The sequence below is a fragment of the Poecilia latipinna genome, unplaced genomic scaffold, assembly GCF_001443285.1.
Source record: "Poecilia latipinna isolate Pla-1442-1.1 unplaced genomic scaffold, P_latipinna-1.0 Scaffold9, whole genome shotgun sequence".
NCBI lineage: Eukaryota > Metazoa > Chordata > Actinopteri > Cyprinodontiformes > Poeciliidae > Poecilia > Poecilia latipinna.
In genome coordinates this window covers 240,205-260,054 of record NW_015112625.1, presented here as the reverse complement: position 1 = coordinate 260,054, position 19,850 = coordinate 240,205, and the positions used below count along the sequence as shown (strand labels likewise).

Genomic DNA, 19,850 nt, shown 5'->3' with positions numbered 1-19,850 from the left:
CACAAAACGAATCATTTCATACTTGTCAGATTAAATCGAAACCTTTTTTTCTGTACTGTTTACTATGTGCATGTAGGAGAGATGGAACAAATACCATGCATAGAGACAGAGCTTTTATTACTTGACTGAAGCCAAACAGAGATGGTGGTCTTGGTTTTAGAAATTACATGTTCTGAAGTTTAGCATGAAATTAAAATATGCATAATTTATCTGCTACACAGAAATATTAAATGCATACATGAATATTGTATTTGTATTCATACGAGATAAGTTTTAATAAACAGTTTACTTTCAATATCAAAGAGCAAAATAACGCAGGAAACCACAGCAATGCGTATTTCCTAAGAATGAGCCAAAAATACTGAATAAAACAACATTAAACCAAGCCTGTGGAGGCAAAGTTACAGGACAAACATAAAATAAAATACACAATCCAAAAATGACAAAGCCCAAAAGTAGTGACTCAAACCACCACAAATAAGAAAACTCCCTCATTCAGCCTCAGAGATGTCAGCTTACGGCCATGACACATCAGAGAGGGTTGCATTTTTTATTTCATGATCCGATTCTAATCTGAGAGCTCAATGGATTCAATTAGAGAACCCAAAACCAGACGACGTAGTGGAATGATAGTTAAAATATATTTTTCTCTCAGCTGATGCAGCTAACAGCTCTCTCCCTTTTTATTGGGCCATGTAACTGATTCATTAAGTATCATTTCTCATGTACATCTTTATATTTTTATCCTGGGATTTCATTAAAGTAGCTTTACGCTAGTCACAGTTCAGTAAAATCCATTTTTATGACTTCTTTGTGCAACTTCCCCATATAGCTGTTCAGTTCCTTTCCCTGTGAGAAGGCTTGTTTTTTTCTGATTGGTCAGTTCATGGAGCCAAGAAACTGTCCCCCATCAACGAAATTGCAAATGCTATAAAAACGTAATGAAGAAGTGTTGATGCATCATGGAGAAATATCAATATATTTACAGTGTATGTGCAAAAGAAAATCCGTTTTTAACGGCATATCTAACAGTTTTCTGCTCAAAGCAGCGCTTTAGATTGGCAGAGTGTTTCATGGAGATTTATTTTATTTATTTGTTTTGTCATTGATATGTGACAGTATTGGCTTCTTCTTTTAAATATCTGTGTTTAAATTAAACGGAGAAAAGTGAGGGCTAACTCATCTGTTCATCTGTTCATCTTCTTTCAGGTTATTTCCTGAAATTAAGCAGAAATATGTTTATTATTAACAATACTTATTAGCATCCTGACCAATCCATATACAATAAATACAACTGAAATATAATGTCAGAGAAAGTTGTCGTTGCCGATTAATAATTTTCTGCTTGAATGCATCACCGTGTCTTTTATTATTATTATTATTATTATTATTATTATTATTATTATTATTATTAAGAGTTTTCTTTCATGGTCGTCTCAGTTTTGACCTGAAGTCACTAAAATGGCAAAATATGGTTAAGATTTTTGCAATGGGAGCCAAAATCCACCTCCTGTAATTTAGAGCTCTGTTGTACTGAAAGCCTCATGAAAATGATTTCAGATTAGCTTCAAAAGGCAAGAAAAGAAAGAAAAAGAAGAATGAGCCTCTGCAGAGGGAGCGTATAACTCAGATGTGTAAGTGTGCTTTTTCTTCTGCAAGTCCAGTCGATTGGCCACAGATGAACAGCACAAAACTAATGTCTCAGCCTCCGGTGCTTGTGGCATGTAAACACTATTTATTAGGTTTCAGACTGTGGCACTTCCAGAGTAAGCAGGAGAGGCAACATTTTGTTTTTCTTTCCTTTTTTTAAAAGTTTTTGCAATTTATTTTGCGACAGATTGTGATCAGAACATCCCCAGGAATCACGCTATCAGTGCTTCCTTTAATGAGCTTTGGGTTTTTGCTTTGATCTGCCTCAGACCATCGTGGTGTGTAATATATATACACCTGAATACAGAGCGTCTTATCTTTCTGAACAAAAGGTTGACTAAAAACACAAACTCCCAAAGTTTTCTCTCTTCCTGCAATCTTCAGGAAACTCAGTGACATTTACTTATGAGTGTTTCGCTTTGCTACACCTTCAGCTGCAGCAATTTCCTATATTTTTTGGGATCCGCTGAAAGCTTAGTCGTGATTAATGAGTGTGGTTATCTTGTGTCATGCTACTTAGGCAGGTCATTAGGATATCTTAGCGAGTTATGATTTGGATCAGAATCTCGGCTGAAACTCTGGACAAAATAAAAAAAAACAAACTTCCAGCTATAAATCAGGAAAACGTCTTGGGTATTTATTTATGGTTTTCAGAATAAACAAATTCCTCTTCCTCTTTTGGGTAGCATTCAGCATCAATCATAATTTGATTTTGTTTGTTTACTATTAAAAACATAATTTTGCGTACACACAGTTTGGTTTCTTGGTTTTCAGCCTGTCGTCAGAAACCAAACAGCTATTTGACATTAAAATCAGACACAGAGTGACGACACATTTCAGCACAATGCGTGATCCCAACACCAACTTTGTTAAATGCTTTAGAAAAGCTGTCTTAGTTTACTGACCTGACGGAGAAGGAGACCATGTGACTCTCCAGCCGCAGCGGAAATATGCAGAACTCACTGTTTTCATTTAAAGTCATCATTTGTCGTCCCTTACTGTTCCTCCTCTGCTCTCCACCCTCTCGCTCTGCTTGTGACTAACTGAGAAAAAGCTTTCTTATCTTCTGAAAGACTAAATTCCTTTTTCATAGAAGCGGATCCTTATCTGGAGGCCTTTATTGGATTTTCTATATGAAACTCTTAGAAGTCATTGTATATGCTTCTTTCCACCGGAGTTTTTTTTATTTTTTGTTGCTCATGAAGAAGAGCGATTTGGACTATGTCACAGTCAATGTTAAAGTAAAAGCAGGAGACAGAGCCTGAGTATTTAATCAAAGCTGGATTTTCCTGCGAGCTGCCAAAAATAGAAAAGAATAAATTCCATCATGCGGAGGATTCAAATGGCTTTTCAGGAGCAGAAAAAGTACCGGCGACACCTTACAAAGCAATATGAGTTTCCTGAGCTCTAATAAGAAGGTGTGCTTAAAGAACTGGCAGTAATTGAATTTGAGGTTTAAATATATGCGTAGTCAGACTAAATCTTTGAAACAAAAAGTCAAATGTCTATTCAGAGTGCTAGAATGAAATCACAGAGGACCGAGACCCGGCTCTTGACAGATTAAAAATGACAAATGCACATTATTTCCCTGCAAGGCTCAACTGTTCTACGAGAACATGAAAGGAAAAGAGCATTTTTGGTGTCAGACTCTTGGTAATTGCCCGAGTCCCATGCTGTCTCCCTCTCAGAGAGCCCTGTCTGCCGGAGAATCTTACTAAGAAAAGAACAAATAAGGAAAAAGGAAAGGGCAGTGCTTACAGAGGCAGCAGATTCTTTTTGGCAGTCCCGTTCAGTAGCTTCCTGGCGTTCTCAAAATCAGCCGAAGAATCAAGAATAGGTAAAGTTTACTGCAGTTTGCAATTCTGATTCCTTAATTGACGGATTGTAAACGAGTAATCCTGGCTGCACTTTGGAGGGGATGGATATCAAGGGGACATAAATCCAAACGCGTTCTGCTTTTTCCTCGACGTCTCTGGTTCTGTCGTCATCGCCGTGGCAGTAGAATCTTTCCTGGAGCCAAAGCAGAACGGGTCAGCGAGCCTTCTGGACGCCGGAGCTGTGAAATCTCCCGACATTCGTAAACCTCACGGCTACTTTGCACTTTGTTGCATCTAATAAGCCCAAAACGGGCAAGTCTTTAGGTTTGATTATTGGTAGAGGAATATACATGTTGAATGTACCATATCTTAAACTTTCAACAACAATAATTCGCACTCCTGTTATAATGTAAATTATGGAAGTGATTAATGGTTGTGCCTCTGCAGAGCTGCATTTTGTCTCATTTTCTTTGCAAAACACCTGAAACTCAGTCAGACTGCACAGATGGCATTTGTGAAGTCTTAGCTAAAGATTTCTGATAAAAATCTAAGTCTGAGCTTTGACTGGGCCATTCTAACACATGAAATATATTTCGATCTAAAGCATTGCACAGTAGATTTCGCTGTATGTTTAGGTGCAGGAGGTTGAAACTCTGCCACAAACTGAAATCTTTTGAAGCCTCTAATGTCTCTGAAGTCTCTTTCACAATAGAAATCATCTTAAATGTCAGAAAGCTCATATTCTTTTAAACAGCAAGATAACCTACGTGGCATGAGAGGCGATTCTGCAAGTGATTCTGTAAGTGACTGACAGCAGTAGGAGGAACAAGGATTGAGAGTTTTCTGAGTTTTTTTGTTTGTTTTTTTTAAACTGATTTGCCAATCAGTGAAACATCAATAGAAAATCTGGAAATACATTCATGCCTAGTTTGAACCGAAATAAATAAAATTTATTAAGAGTTCAAACATGCATTTGTTGAAATGCATGTTTGAACTCTTCAGCTAGGATGAAAAACAAAAAGTAAAACACTATTAATGTTCATGTCTGTGTGAAATGTTTCCACTGCGCTAACAGGTTAGCTTAGCCGTTGTGTTTCTGGGCTGTGAGAGGAGCCCAGGTACGTGGAGAGAGCATCTTATGCCCCTGCAGAACCAGCCCTGCTGTAAGGCAGTGGTGCTGACCACCGGGCCTCCAACATTACCCGATTAAAACCGATACAATCCAAAGCTTCAAGCAGGTTTTAAACTCTTGCATTCCATGTAGCCTGAGGGCAGGCGGAGGTTTTAAATGGGACTGGTGTGATGGCTTTATGTGACAGTGACAAGCTCAGATCGACACACACACACACACACGTGTGACTGTCATTGCGACTGCTGTGCTGACAATCAAAACGTTGATGTTGGAGGCCGGCACAGTGGCTCCAGATAAGACGGAGGAGCTGGAAACGCTCCAGGCTTTCCTCGGCTCTCTAAAGACTTTGGACGACTCTTGCTCACCTCCATGTTCCCCCAAAACATCGACCTTCTAAAGTCCATGTTTGTCTCTTTGGGGAGGCTGTTAACAATACTTTTCATGTGTCTGTTTTCAAGAATGACTGGACAGAAGCTGTGGACGCAGGTGGCCGTGCTGGCGCTCCTGGTGCTGACGGTGATGGCAGCCGAAGGAGGGAAAGCGGAAAAACAAGGTGATTACTGCAACCTGTCAGCGCACTTGTGATATAACGAAGCAATTTGGACCAAATTAAGAAATACACATGCAGGACTTCCACTTTCTGGGTGATTAATTTACCAGGGCACAACTTAAAAAAAAAATAAATAAATAAAATCCCAAAAAAGTTTTAGGTTGAAGTAATTGGTCTCTTGTGAAAGTTTAGAATAAACTGTGATTTGCAACAAAGAGAAAATAAGTCTGAAATGTTCCTCCTGGGTAAAGGAAATAAATTTAAGCTGGTTTAAATTGGAGGGGAAAAGTTTATTTGCATTGGAAATTAGTGCAAAGACCTGAAGCAATTACAAAAATACAGCAGACAGAGGAAATTAATGTTGTTTTTATTTTAATTTTAAAACGTAAGCATTAAAAACATCGATGTAAGAAGAAAGTTATAGATGAACAAAAAGGAGAACTTCAATCTTGGATTACTTTTTGTAAAATAAAAAAAAAAAGTCAAAGAATATATTTTTCTAATACACACAATAAAAGTTGAAATTTTTGCACCTGTTTGGAAGAGACATGGACAAAAATATACAATTTAAAAACTACTTACTTTAAAACTATAAACGAGACTCGAATCTGATTTTCTCCTGTGTTGTCGCACCGAACCACAAAATAATTCCGACGAGAAGCTTCTCAGCTTTTAGCACATCTGCGTCTCCAACGTCTGTTATCCGAACAGGAAGGAAGGAGCGCAAATCTGACTGTGGGGATTGGCAGTGGAGCGTGTGCGTCGCCAACGAGGGCGACTGCGGCCTGGGCACCAGGGAAGGGACGCGCACGGGAACCGACTGCAAGCAGACCATCAAGACCCAGCGCTGCAAGATCCCCTGCAACTGGAAGAAGAAGTTTGGAGGTGAAATATCTCTTCTTGAGTCCAGAGATGTGGACAGTTTTGTTAGCATCAGTGGCAAAGCGCTAAAATAGATCAATCTTGAATTGCAGAAATGTTGTCTCGCGCTAATACGTCTAGAAAAATGCAGTTATTACTTTGCGTACATTTATTCAGTTCTTTGTTGAGAAATAATTGCTTTTACAAAAGTAATTGGTGACAATTCTGCTGTCACAACGTGGACAGTGGATCCAAATCTATTAAGATTTCTGAGCAAAGAAATGAATTTACAGTCCCAGCAGTTTTTTAGACTTTATAATATTTACCGTTATAGAACAGAATATGTTCTGACAGGCTGGGAAAATCGTAAAAGTCATAGACTCCCTTTGGGAAATTTGGATCAACTTAGTTAAAGTAAAATATAAATTTAAAAATGCTTCACTGAGAATTATACTAGAGTTTGTATGAAATTTGCGTTTGGTTCTGTTTCCATTTTGTTTTTGATATTTACTTTTTGTATTGTGTCTGTTTTTTCTTTACTCCTTTTTGTATATTAGATCCCCTTTTGTTCATGATGTCGTTCATTTGTCATTTTTTTTGCCTCTCACTCAGCTGCAGCCATCTTGTTGATTAGACTCAGCTGGTTGTAGTTTTTCTAATTACCTCCACGGCTTTTATAAACTTCCTCTTCCTCAGTTCCTGCTGTTTGCTGGAGCACTTGTTGTCCTACATGCACCTATTCACTGGGTGTTGTTCACGTCTGTTAAATAATAATAATAATATTCATCTCCTGTTATCTTGACATTGTTTAGCATTAACAATACTAATACTTTGGCCTTGAGGGATTTTTTGTTTTTCGATGGAATTTTATTCTGGGAAAATAAAAAAAGCAAAACATAAGAATTTTTCTTTTAAAGGCTCATTTCCTCATTAGTTTACTCACATTAACATCAAATCTAGAAATTGTGAAACAAAATACCCGCAGCTTAATATTCATCATATTTTAGTTATTGACTAACATACCCAGAGAATCCCACCCTTGTACAAGTACATGATTTCCATTTGTTGCTCCACTCCCCATCATAATCCATTGTTACGTGTCATTCAGACAAACAATGGCCTCATTTTCAGAACAGGAATGCATAAGCTAGCTAATTAGAGGTACAACAGCAATGTCTGCTGAGAATATGATGCATTGTCATGGAAATAACCATCCAACATCGTCATTACCAGCACAGCAGAGTAGCAGGCATTGTTTTTACCTTGTGTAAATGGAACCACCATGAATGGGGTTTGGCAGGTCCATAAATCTCTGGACAAATTTTGACAATCCACAAGTGTCGCCGCTGTGGAAGGCACATTCACTCGCCTTTTCATATTTCTAGCTTATCTAAACAGCGGAAGTTGTCCAACACATTGTTCTTGCACCGAGGGAGATCACAGTGTGAGATTTGTGAAGCTGAAATCTCTAACGGTGACAAAACCTGGGAGACTTTTGTTCCCAAGTTAAAACCTGAAAGGCTTTGGAAGCAAACCATCAGAAATAATGAAAAGCAAAAGTTTTGAAAGGATAGCACTAAGTTACATAGATCCAGACTTCAGAGGAAGGTTGCTAGAGAAGATTAAATGGAAATAGATCAACATTCCCATGTTTGTGGTAAAGATGCTGCAGTTACTGGAACATATGTGATGAAAACCAGCTGGAAGGCCAGTCAACATGGCGGCATCCTGACCTGGAACGGATTCTTTTAAAACAACCCGTCCTGAACTGGAAGCGCCTGCAGGATCAGGATTTCCCATAATGTTAACGCCGCACACATTCAGAACCATCACCGCTTACTCTGATATACCACAACACTCCAGGTCTGCTTGCACAAAAAAATACATTTGGAGTCTGCAATTTCGCAGTGCAGCCTGCAGCAGCATTTAGATTCTGCACTGCTAAGCAAATTATTCTCTTCAGAGAGCGAAAGTTTTAAACCATAATAATTTATTTTTATTGTGCCTTCAAGGGGTGGTGGTTGCTAGATGAATGAAGCCCTGGGAAAGTCTCATTTCAGATGGGCTTTGGCCTTTTAAGACTAACACTAGTCAGTTTAAATTCTTCTGCACAAATAACCGGATACGACAGAATGAAAAGCCAAATAATTTCTGAAAAAAACAACTTTTCTTTAACCTGTCTGACAAAACTGCAGTTTAACCTGCAGTTTTTGGAGATACTGACCAGCTGTCAGGCCACTGGCATTTACCTTTTGTCAAAATCACTCCAATACGAAGGCGTTTTTTTTTTTTTTATTCTAACTTTGAAGAAAAGTTGTTTACAAAGGAGCAGCAGCAACAACATAATCAGTTTTATTGACTTTGTCAGTTTTAATCAACATATCTACCATTTAAAACGAGCCTGTTTGTAATAAATTTCCACTTTAATGTTTTTGCTTTTCTTTTATTACAGATTTTATTGCCTTTTTTTACTGCATGCTGTATGGCAGCCGTTTTTATTTTCCAGCTTTAATTGACATTTAAAGTTTTTTAAAAGTACAACACAGCATAAAGTCAAAAGAGGTAGCTGCGAATAATTCTGCAGAGTCATCGTTTTCACTAAGTGAACCCAAAATAAGGAGTCAGGCGCCTCGGGGACGACTGACGGACTGACAGAGGTCACAAACACTCTGAACGCTCCCACAATGCACTGCAGCCACTCTGTGAAGCTTAAAAGTTTAAACCTAATGACATTCCTGGTTTCTATTTATTTAAGATATCTTTTGATATAAAGTGGACACAGACTTCATAACCCCAATTAATGTAATTATGTACACATAAACATTCATTCATAGACTTCAATTGAACTTTTTTATGATATTTAATAGTTAAAAAAGACGATGGAATTATTTTTAATTTGAGGTAAGATCAGCGAAGCTAAATAGTTGCGTAATGACAGAAACAATGTCTTGCTACAGAGAAAGGTTTATTTCTCTCTGATTTAAACTCTCTGCCACAACAGAAATGATAAAGTACTTGTCAGAAAATTGTAGAAAAACATTTACATTCATATCTTACACTTATGAAGGTAAAATAAAGAACTATACAGTACAACAAGAATACTCAACTAATCATATTTAATAATTTCCAAACCTTTGATTCATTTCTGAACAGCCAGTTATGAAGCTTACATGCAGAAATAGCAGCCTTTGATTTAAGTGATACAAAAAGGGTGTAAAGTATTTTTGATTTCCTTTCTTAGAAACTGAGCATGATCCTGCCACCACCACAAGAAGAGACCATAATTATGACGCTGCCTCCACCCCGTCTCTACGGTGACACTGGTGGTGGCAGCGTCATGCTGTGGGGAGGATTTTCATCAGCAGAGACAGGGAAGCTGTTCAGAGTTAGAGAAAGCTTTTAGGAGATCTAAAAGACTTGAGATTTGGAAGGACGTCGTAAAATGACAGTAGATAAATTATTCTGTTTTCCATTCATGTTTTATTTTGTTCTCTGTGAAAGTCCAGAGCTAATTGAATTTGAGAATCTAGACCAGGACTTGAAAACTGATAACTCCAGAGACAGTTGTCTTGCAATCTAACTGATATTATGCAAAAATATTAATAAATAAAATAGGAAGAAACACTTCTGTGTCGAGATGTGCGAAGCGTGTGGAGACAAACCCAGACAAACGGCGGGGGGCGTCTAAACGAAAATGAAACAATTTACAGTTTCCCTCTCGGCGCACATTTATGCACTACTTAAAAAAAAAAAGTCAAAAAGTTAAAGGTGTGTGAATACCTTTGCAACCCGGCATGCTGCATGTGGCCCTTCGAAATGTAGCACAGCTTCCTGATAAATCCGCTACAAGTGGGATATCTCTGTCTGTCTCTGGCATAAATCATGGTTGCGAGGGGAACACGGCTTTCAAAGTTGGTTGCTCAGGAAGTCCCTGTTGGATTCCTGCAACAATGGCCCTGTCACTCCCTCTCTCTGCTCTCCTGCCCTGCGCTGCCTCGCCTCTCCTCCCCCCCCAGCTCTGATGAGCACTCTGGGATCTCGGCTGCGGTGACACGGCCTTTCATGTGAGAGGAAGCTGACGAATGAGTGTCACAGCCTCCAGGGAGCCTGGCCGGACTGGCAGCAAAATAATGCAAGAGGAGAGATGAGAAGCTTGGCCTTATAGAACACAAACACTTATGTACACACACACACACACACATCCTCTGTAAGCCCACTTTTACAGCACACACCAGCAGCTAATGGCGTTTTCAGAAGCAATCTTGCATCTTTAATTGCTTTCATATGAAGAGGTTTTCTCTACATATGTAGCTATAGGTTGTTTCTGTGTTATTTCTCCAGGTTGCTTTTGATTACATCCATCTGTTGTTAGGTTTCATCATATAGCAAATGTAAGATCAAAACGCAGAGGTCCCGTCTGCTTCTGCACTGAGAATCATCTTCTGTTGTCGAGAAGAGCTCCACCTGAACCAGTTACTCATCAAGCAGCCATTAAACACAAATCCATGAGCTCTGAGAGCTTCTTCCAGTCAAATTCATTTTATTTTTTACAAGATTCTCTCCTTTTATTTGCTCTTTGAAATGCTGAGATCTGATTCCTGCGTTTGCTTCAGGGGAATGCAAGTACGAGTTCCAGGACTGGGGGGAGTGTGACCTGGCGACGGGGAAGAAGAACAGGACCGGGGTACTGAAGCGAGCGCTCATGGATGCGACCTGCTCTGCCACCGTCACGGCAACCAAGCCATGCGGGAAAATTTCCAAGCCCAAGCTGCAAGGTAAGCTGTGGAAGCGAAGAAATGATTGCCGGATAAAACGGGAGCCCTCGCTGGACACGACAAGCCTGTCAGAAGCTATGATGATTCCCAGAAATCATGTGGAACAAATGTCTGTCTCTGGCAGAAAAGAAAATTAGTTTAACTGCTGAGCTTCAAAAGCAAAAACAAAGCTTGGGTGGAATCTAAATGAATGTAATGAAGCAGCTTTTGCAGCAGGCTGACTTAGCGAAACGATGAATCAAACTGTGCAAGATTAGCTTTTATTTGCATTTCTTCTATAGCATCTTGCAGGTTTTCAGTTTCTAGTGATATAAATTTACAGGCATTCTGTACAAGTAGGAAAAGTATGGAGGACTATCTGATTGTCCAGAGCTGGATAATTATGGGTCTGTTTTATTGAGAGCTGATCAAGAGCTAACACAATTAGAATGAACTTCTGAAAGCTTACCATGCTACTTTTTAAATGGATCAGTGTTGGTAGCATCAGTTGTCAACATGAGCGGTCCTGGATGGGGGCCAACTGGGGCCAGTGTCCCTGTAGGATCTGTCCTGACCCGACTTATAGCCTCTGTACTGAAGAGATGACACTACATCAATCTCTTGTGATTATTTGAGCTGGAACTGTAACCATAATCCCATGGGTCAATTTCAGTTTTAGCTTCACGGTTCTAATTAAAAATGGAGTTGTTGCACTTTTAGCTTCAACTCTATTGAGTTTTCATCAGTTAGATCAGAGGTCTGCAACCTGCAGCTCTGGCAGGGTACTTTTTTTATTATTGGTTCACTTTTTTGTTTGTTCTTTTTTCCTATGCGCTCATGAGAGAAAATAAGTGGGGCCCCGGGCCCCTGCTTGTAAATTTGGTCTAGAAGCGCCACAGGTTGTCAACTTGAAAAAGATTGCTCTGCAAATAAAGCAAATTTGCACCTTTTTTTTTTTAAAAAGAGTGAAAATCCAGTATTATCTGAACTAGAATCTGTTTCTTAAATTACATTTATTAATTTGATCAAAAAGTGTTAAATCAGCAAACGGATCATTTGGAAGTTGTTTAAAATCTGTGGACTTCAATAAACAAATGCAATGTTGAAACTTTAGTTGTTTTTCTTGTAAAAATGTTTTCCTCTTCTATATTTTTGTCAACAACACGTTAAAAAATATGAGCCTGTTCCGTGTTTACCACAGTGTTACATCACTGTTACTTTGAGCAACACTTCAGAAAAGAACAAAGGAGACTGAAGCTCCTTTGACTTATAATACATAACCATATTTTAAATGTTAGCTCAGTGGGTTTACCGTTTGTTTTTCTCTCTTTCTTCTACCAAAGTGCTGAGCAGCGGCTGCCGATGACGAGGTTTTGTTTTGCTCGTCGCACGTCGGTCAAAAGATTCCTGGATTTCTTTTTAATTAGAATGATTGTGCATCAGAATATGTATCGACTTGCATCAGGACTGAACTTCCACCGTCTCTCCTGATAATTACTGTGCGAGTTCAGTAGATTCTCGCCTTGTCTCCTCAGACATCGTGCGCTGATTGCATCTTTGCTAAATCCAACAAACCCTTGCAAATGATTTAATCTCAGGCAATGTCATGTGTGATTTGCATTCACATTCAATTCCCCGTCACGCAGAAGGAAATCCTCCTACTTTACTGTGAAGCTGAAGCTTTGAGTGACAGGATTAAACCCGGACTGAGATAGTTAACTCACTATTCAGCTGTAATTACAGGCTTTTAGCTTTCCTCAGCCATGTCAAACTCACTGAACTCTGGAACAAAGTGAGTTTCTACTTGTGATTTTCTGTGGTAAATGGAGAGTAATCAAAAAAACTTCAGTAGCAGCAAGTATTGACCTAATGGGTAAAAATGCAATCATGTGAACACTCGTAGGATACGTTACTGTCTGGTATGAAGCTGGCAAGAAGCAATGGATTCACTGTGGGTCAGAGCTGCTTGTAAATTCTGCAGAAAAGGATGTAAATTAGCCACTGCCAATTCCCCATTGTCTAAACAGAATTATCATGAGTCTGGAAATGTTGCCAATGGCAATAAGCCGCGTTTATCACGCTCAGCAGCTGACACAGAGTTTGCACAAAGAGTTTGCCTAACCTTACTGTCGCTTCATCAGATAACCACAATCAGGGAGGCTCATTTCAAACCCGAGGTGGTGTGAAATCCTCTGTGGCGGTTTGCAGAGCTCTGGACCGTTTAACGTCTGTCCTGTTTGGGTTGAGTTGGGTTTTATGGTCATGTTGTTTGAGAAGCTTTTAAGGAAATTTGACCTATGTGCCATCTGTGTAATTTCCCTTTTTCTTTTCATAAAAATACAACATATGGCAAACTTTAGCCTGATAAAGTGTCGGTGAAAAAACAAAACTAAGTACGCCCATTGATTAAGCAGCTTGTAGAATCATGGTTTGACTTTGTAAGAGTCAAACCAGGATGCACTGGAACTTAAAAGAAAAGGTAAACCTTTCTGTAAGTGTGACTGAAGATCAGACTGAGTTTGAGTTTGTGTTACACTCCAGGTCCACCTGTTTACATCACTTCTCGCGAGGGCCGACTGCCTGGATGCAAAGTGACAATCTTAGAGGTGTGAGAGCTGAGGTGAAAGGAGAAGCAAAGCAGGGACGACAGAGGTCCAGACGAAGAGATGCAGTCGGTGGGAAGCTGTCTGCAGGAAGGGTGATTTCTCGTAACTGTCTGTTGGAAGATAAGCCATGGGAAGCGGAAAGGCTACTTGGTTCAAAATAAAGAGAGTGTGACGATATTACAAATGTAATCTTCAGCAGTGGGATCAGAAAAAGTAAATTAAATGTTTGGCTTCCCGCAGCCGGACAGATCTTCTGTGAAAACCAGCGATTCCGAGCATCAACGTTGAGGTTTGGAGATGGCAGCGGGTCTCTGCGAAAGGAGGCAAAATTTGTCATTTGCACACCCCAAAGGAGGATACGCATGAGAGTCCCACCGGAGTCGTACGAGACCCAGAGTTGCGTATCTTTCCTGTCCGTTCCAGGCGAAAGAGAGACCACATGGAGCAAAACAAAGAGCAGACGCGGACAGAAATGAGACACGAGTTCCTGAAGATATCTCTCTTCATTGAGCTGAACAGGAGAGCGCGCAGCATGGAGCAGGGGGGGAACATTTGGACCCCAGATTTGGTTTTTGAATTTAACAAAAGTCTTTGGATAAATATGGCAATCTTTAAAAATTGTGCAGAGCACACTTGTGCCTCCTTCTGAATAAGCAGGTGGTGCTCAGACTTGAAAAGTCAAAAACATGCTTCCACAGCCAATGCACGTTGTATGACTGCTTACAGAGCACCTGGTTACAGAAGGTAGCGAGCCATGGCCCTGGAAACTGCCAAGAGGGGGAAAAAGCTCAAGTTTAACTATCCAAATTCAGAAAACATTTTTTTTAACATTTTTATTGTAACGAATAGATGTGATGTTCCAGTCACAGAGCCAAGGAACCACTGGGGGGAAATAAAGCTCCTGTTAAGGCAAAGTTCAGGCTCAAATGTTATCACTTTACATTAATAAACCAACTAAATTGGCCTTTAATTATATTTGGCACTGGTCCCTGGGTTTAGCTCTAATCTCCTGCCTCACTGTGACAGCCCAGTGGTGATCAACATGAAATACAGCAACTGCAGCTACAGCATGTGTCTGTTATCTTAAATAGATCCTTTTTAGCACTTAAAGCGGGAAACGAAATGACCAACGGATGAGAACGGACATTTAATGTCCCCATCATTTTAGCTTTGCAAATTAAAATATTGAAAATGAATCGATTTCAGTTAAAACAGGGGGTTCAGGTTGTTGAGTCAAGGAAAGTTAAGTGGAAGAAAGAGGTGCAAAGACAACATTTTAGCCTTGAGAGGATTTGGAAAGACGAGAGTAAAGAAGCACAGAATCCAAGTTGTCAGTAATTTCACTCGCTTGACGATTTCTGGAGGCATTTCTATCAGTCCAGTCAAAACGAATCAAGATTTTAAAAAGAACTTTACAAGATATTCCTGAAAAAGACTGAATCCTAGCCTACAGTAAATGTTCAAGCAAACGACGTCCGGTTTTTACTTCTGTCTTTCTGAAACGGCAGGAGGAAAGCGTCTGGCTCCGGACATGTTTGAGCTGTAAAAAGTAACACCATCTTGACTCCCACTGCGTTCAAAAAGCAAAGAGATGCTGTGACATCCGACTTGCAAATGTGGCAGAATGCACTCGAGCCTCCTGAGTGAGAGTCCCTATCTCACATGGAGCGGAGAGAACGACGTGTGAGAGCGAATCCTTTCCCTCTCCGGGGAGCAGAATATGCTGACACAAAAAACGAGAGGAGGGGTCGGCATGGGGGGGAGAAAGGGACGGAAAACATTCCAACAAATTAAAGCAAGCAATCAAACGGGGCGCCGTAGCAATTTCAGTATTTGCATGCTCGAGAGCACCTTGTGCATCTAAATTCTGCTCCCCGCGGAAAGCTGGCAGCCGAAAAGAAAAGATTTCCTGGAGATTTTCTGAGCGACGCGCGGCGAGAATGTTAAAAGGTGGAGGCAGCGCCGCTCACATCTCACTGACGGAGCATAAGTTGCTGCAGCTCCAAACTGCCTGCCAGCATGTTATTAAAGGATTTGCGAGTTGTGGAGGTGTCCTTTCAACATAATCCCTGCATATGAACATTAATTTAGGGTTTAAGTATTTCTATATTACCACCATGTTTCCAGACGATTCCATACATCATCTTCTTTCATTAGAGATTGAAACTCATTAATTAGATCCGCTCAATTTATTCCACTGCCAGTTGGAAGTTTAAAAAGACCTTAATGAAGGTGCTGCACAGTGACTCATTTGGCATTTCACTCATCTGCCAGTGGTTTGTGCTAGGTTTGGTAAAAAGTGTTAAAGAGGGAAGATGCGATTTAAGGATTAATCATTGTAAAAACAGAAAATACATTTTAATATGGTGAAGGAATTCAAAAGGGCAGTGGTGTGAAGCTGCGGTGTTCTCCATGTTTTATAAGCCACTTCAAACTTTGACAGCAGGAACTTCTCAGCCATTTAAATCATCATCAAGTTTTCCAGGGAACTGCTAATGAACCAGAACCATAGAAACCACTGAAACGTCCAGCACACCGACCCGGGAATGACTTCGGATGTCTCTGAAGTAGATCGAACAGCATTAACACGGCGGTCTTGACACCAAAAGCTTCACGACAGAAATCCGATGTGTTAGGAGAGACGGCCCCAGAGACGCCATGACAGTTACTGAAGCAGACGACCTAAAGTCATGTCCAGATCTCCACCTGCAGAACGGCAGTGGTTTTTAAAAAAATTTTTCATTTGCTTTGTCTCTGCGCTTGACTTTCTTGCTGCGTTCAGTTTGCAAAGCGACGCTCTGTTGCAGTGCCGGTCCAGAACGCGGGCAATATTACTCACCATCTCACTTCTCACGGGTGACACGAGCGCTTGGGGAAAAAGAAAATAAACAGTTCGACGTGATTTACGACTCGCCCTTAATTGAACAAGTTTCCCGTTGCTTATTTGCATGTTCGTCCAGAGCGAGTGCGCACCTTCTGGTGTGTGAAGATGCCCTTCTTCCCGGTGGGAGGAGGAAGAGGGGAGAGGATGCAGAAGTAATTTCCACGATGCTGCGCGGTAGCACAGTTATCGCCGTTTCCTCGCAGCAAGAAGGTCCTGAGTTCCCAGAGTGCTACATAGTGCTAGCTCAGGCCTTCCTGCATAGAGTTTGCATGTTCTGCCTTTGTTCTCTCACCTGTTTAAATCCCCACAGGTGTCTTTATATTGTGGCGTTCTGTTGTTGCCTGATGATTGGTCCAGAGTGTAGCTACTGGTCACAGACACCAGTCCTTCCTTAACGTTGCAGTAGAAAATGTTAGCCTTCCAATTGGTGGGTTCTTATTTCTCAGAAATACATAGAAAAGTTTTGTTTCTGCCTTTTGTTTTCCAAAATAAAACTCTTTGAGTTTGCTGATAAAAATGCCAACTTATTTAAAGGATTAAATCAGTTGAACTACAAATATTTTTTGATCATTTTTATTCTTTTATTTGTGCCACTAACATAAAAAAAAAACCCCAGAAGAGTCTTCAAGCACCTCTCAACAATGTTTGTAATGTTTTATTGAATTTTACTGATGTGGTAAATCCGTTGTGCTGCAGCCAGATATTTTTGTTGCATGAGATGAGAACCAGAAAACAAAAAAAAAAGTGGATTTATTTTTAATGCACGTCCTTTTATAAATGTTTCATAAAATGTCTGCGTTTCTTGAGATCGGACTTAAACTTTTTACGTGTACCTTTTTATATTTCTCTAGTAATAAAATCACCTGCCTCTAGATAAACTAATCTTTAGAAATTGGAATAAAACGAGAGACTATTTGACATGCAAGAAACTTCATGAAGTAATAAACTTAAAGGTAACGTCGCTGTCTGCTTACACGCAGAGCTCACAAAGGAAAAGACATGGCTGCCAGGTGCCACTCAACACTAAACCTCTGTTTTACATAAACCCAGCAGATCCGTCTCATCAGTGTAAAGTGGGTCACAGTACAAAACATTCACAGAGGCAAACTAGCTGATTAAAACCTGTACGGTTGTTACGATCAGAGACGGAGCGCGGCTCCTCTTCATGGAGACAATAGGATTTTTCCTCATTTCAAAGGTGTCACCTCTGGCGGTGAAGCCGTTATGGGGAAGGACTATAACTATATTTACTCTGTTTGTCCTTTCTTGCAGATGCAAAGAAGCAAAAGAAGGAAGGGAAGAAGCGAGAGCGCACCCCAATGGACTGAGATTTGTTTTTATTTCATGCCAGAAAAGTGGAAGCAGACTGTGGGAAGACGACCAGCGCCCCACCCCAACCTGCTTCCTGGTTATCTGTACTGTAGGCTGACTTTAGGACACTCTGTAGTTTTGATGAAACCAGTAAAAACATGAATTTTAGAGCCATATTGTACTTTTTTTTCTTTTTTCTAGCACCCAATAAGAATCATCATGTATATTGCTGTAGTAGACATAATACGATGTGCTAGGGACGGATAATGAGATGATTTGTTTACTAGTGCTTGTGCCTAATTATGTTATCTCTCGGATTAGTTTCTGAAGTACAAATTGCCCACAATTTGTTTTACTGTTCCACACCCCAACTCTAATTTGAAAAAAACTTTGGCCTGTGCTCTAATGAGGCAGTTTGTTAAAGAAAGGCCTCAAACATTTTCACCTAATTAATTTGAGATGTAATAAAAAATAAATCTGCTTTTTCAATTTTTAGCAATCCCAATTTAACTGAAAGTTTTCAGTCTGTGGTAAATCTCCATTTATAATTTAGTCTAAAAGCTTCACTGTGAGCGTACAAAATGTCTTTTTCCTCTGTTGTACCTTAATTTACATACATTATTAACTCTCTCCTCAATATATTGTGACTGCTTGAGGTTATCATTTCCTTTGCTTCCTGGTACCTTTCCGATATTAAAAAAAAGTGAATAAAATGTAGAGAAAAAAAATACCAAAAGCATTTAAACTTCCTGATGTCACCTCTGTCAATATAATGCAAAGAAAAAAAATAAACATCTCAAAACAAGCATATTTCACCCAGATTTTATTTAAACTCAAAATCACATCTTGTCAGATGAGATCAGTTGAGATTAACGCTTCATTCCGTCCCCACTGTAATGTACGGTAGTGGCAGCATCATGGAGAAGATGGCTGGTGTAGCATACATGCAACACTGGAAAATAAAAACCTGTCAGAGGCTGTGAAGGACTTCAGATGGAGATGGAGGTCCAACGTTCCGGCAGCACGACGAGCCTGAATGTCAGGATGGAGCTAAAATGAAACGTTTTTGATTGAAGCATGTCGATGTGTCGGAGCGGCCAAGTCAAAGTCTGGGCCTAAATCCAACAGAGAACATGTGGGAAGACTTATGTACACTGTTAGCTCAGTCCTGAATGTATAATTGCTGCTTATGTTAAAAAAAAAACGGAGAAACAGCAACGGCATTGCATCTTTATAAAGTAACTTTCAAATTAGAACCTCATAAGGAATGCATACGGATTTAATCTTAACTTATCTGAAGAGCTTGTTATGCATTATGATATTTGGTCAGATAAGATATGCCTGTAAAATGTAATGTGTGCACAGGTTAACTCAAACTCCCACTGTGAAGCATGGTGGTGGCAACGTCATGCTGTGGAAATCAGCTCATTCATTTCCTTTTATTAGTAACATTTTGTTAATTGAATGCAAATTGCATTAAATACAGGTAACATCCCTTTTTCTAGTGAATTTTAAAATAAAAAAATTTAACATACAAGCATTTGGCTGTAAGTTAAAAAAACAACTCCCTTGAGAACACAAATATTTTAATGTCAATTTTATTTTGAAGAGGTTATTATACCACTTAATGCAGTTCATCTTACAGTTTCATAGGTGGCGAGTGATTAAAAACACTCCAGATTGGTTGTTCAGAACAAATAATCAAGAATGCATTAAAACAGAAATCAATACCAATGTTACTGTACAGGAAGTATTAATAGCGGAGGGGGGGGGCATTCAGATAGTAGCTATACCACGTGTATGTACATATCAAATGTACCGCATCAGAGTTACATATAATGTACTGTCATATAGATATATGTATATACAAGGCAAACAACAAACTGCTGAGTTAATTTTTTTCCCTACTGCAATAGAAGCCACAAGCCACAGTGATTTAATACACAACGAACATCCAAATATGTAAGAAAAGTGGAAAATTAACACTTGAATGTGTGCAGAACGTCTGCAGCAGGCTGTGGGTTTGTTTGAAGATTTATTTGATGAGTTTAATGTCAGACGCAGGTGGGTTCTGTGACCCCCTCCCCGCCTTGAAGTTCAGACCAGGGCACACAACCACTTATGGAAAAAAAAAAAAAAAAAAAAAAAGGTTGTGAAATTGCAAAAAGTTATATAGTGTGTCCATTGAGTGAACCGGCTTCTTCCCAGGGTGAGGGTGAAGCCTCATAAATTTACAGGTGAAAATCAAAATGAAAGCCATCGCCGCTGGGCTTTTGAGCCACACT

The 19,850-nt window shown here is 39.7% G+C and overlaps 1 protein-coding gene across 1 annotated transcript in view; it reads left to right on the top strand.

The window, feature by feature from the left end:
* ptn (pleiotrophin) overlaps positions 1-18,344 on the top strand; it is a 44,037-nt gene extending 25,693 nt beyond the window's left edge. The window contains exons 2-5 of the mRNA XM_015028758.1: positions 5,058-5,152; positions 5,861-6,034; positions 10,624-10,785; positions 17,527-18,344. Of these exons, the coding sequence (XP_014884244.1) occupies positions 5,059-5,152; positions 5,861-6,034; positions 10,624-10,785; positions 17,527-17,582 (486 nt within the window). The 5' untranslated portion in view covers position 5,058 and the 3' untranslated portion in view covers positions 17,583-18,344. The remainder of the gene's footprint in view (positions 1-5,057; positions 5,153-5,860; positions 6,035-10,623; positions 10,786-17,526) is intronic.
* The last annotated feature ends 1,506 nt before the right edge of the window (positions 18,345-19,850 follow it).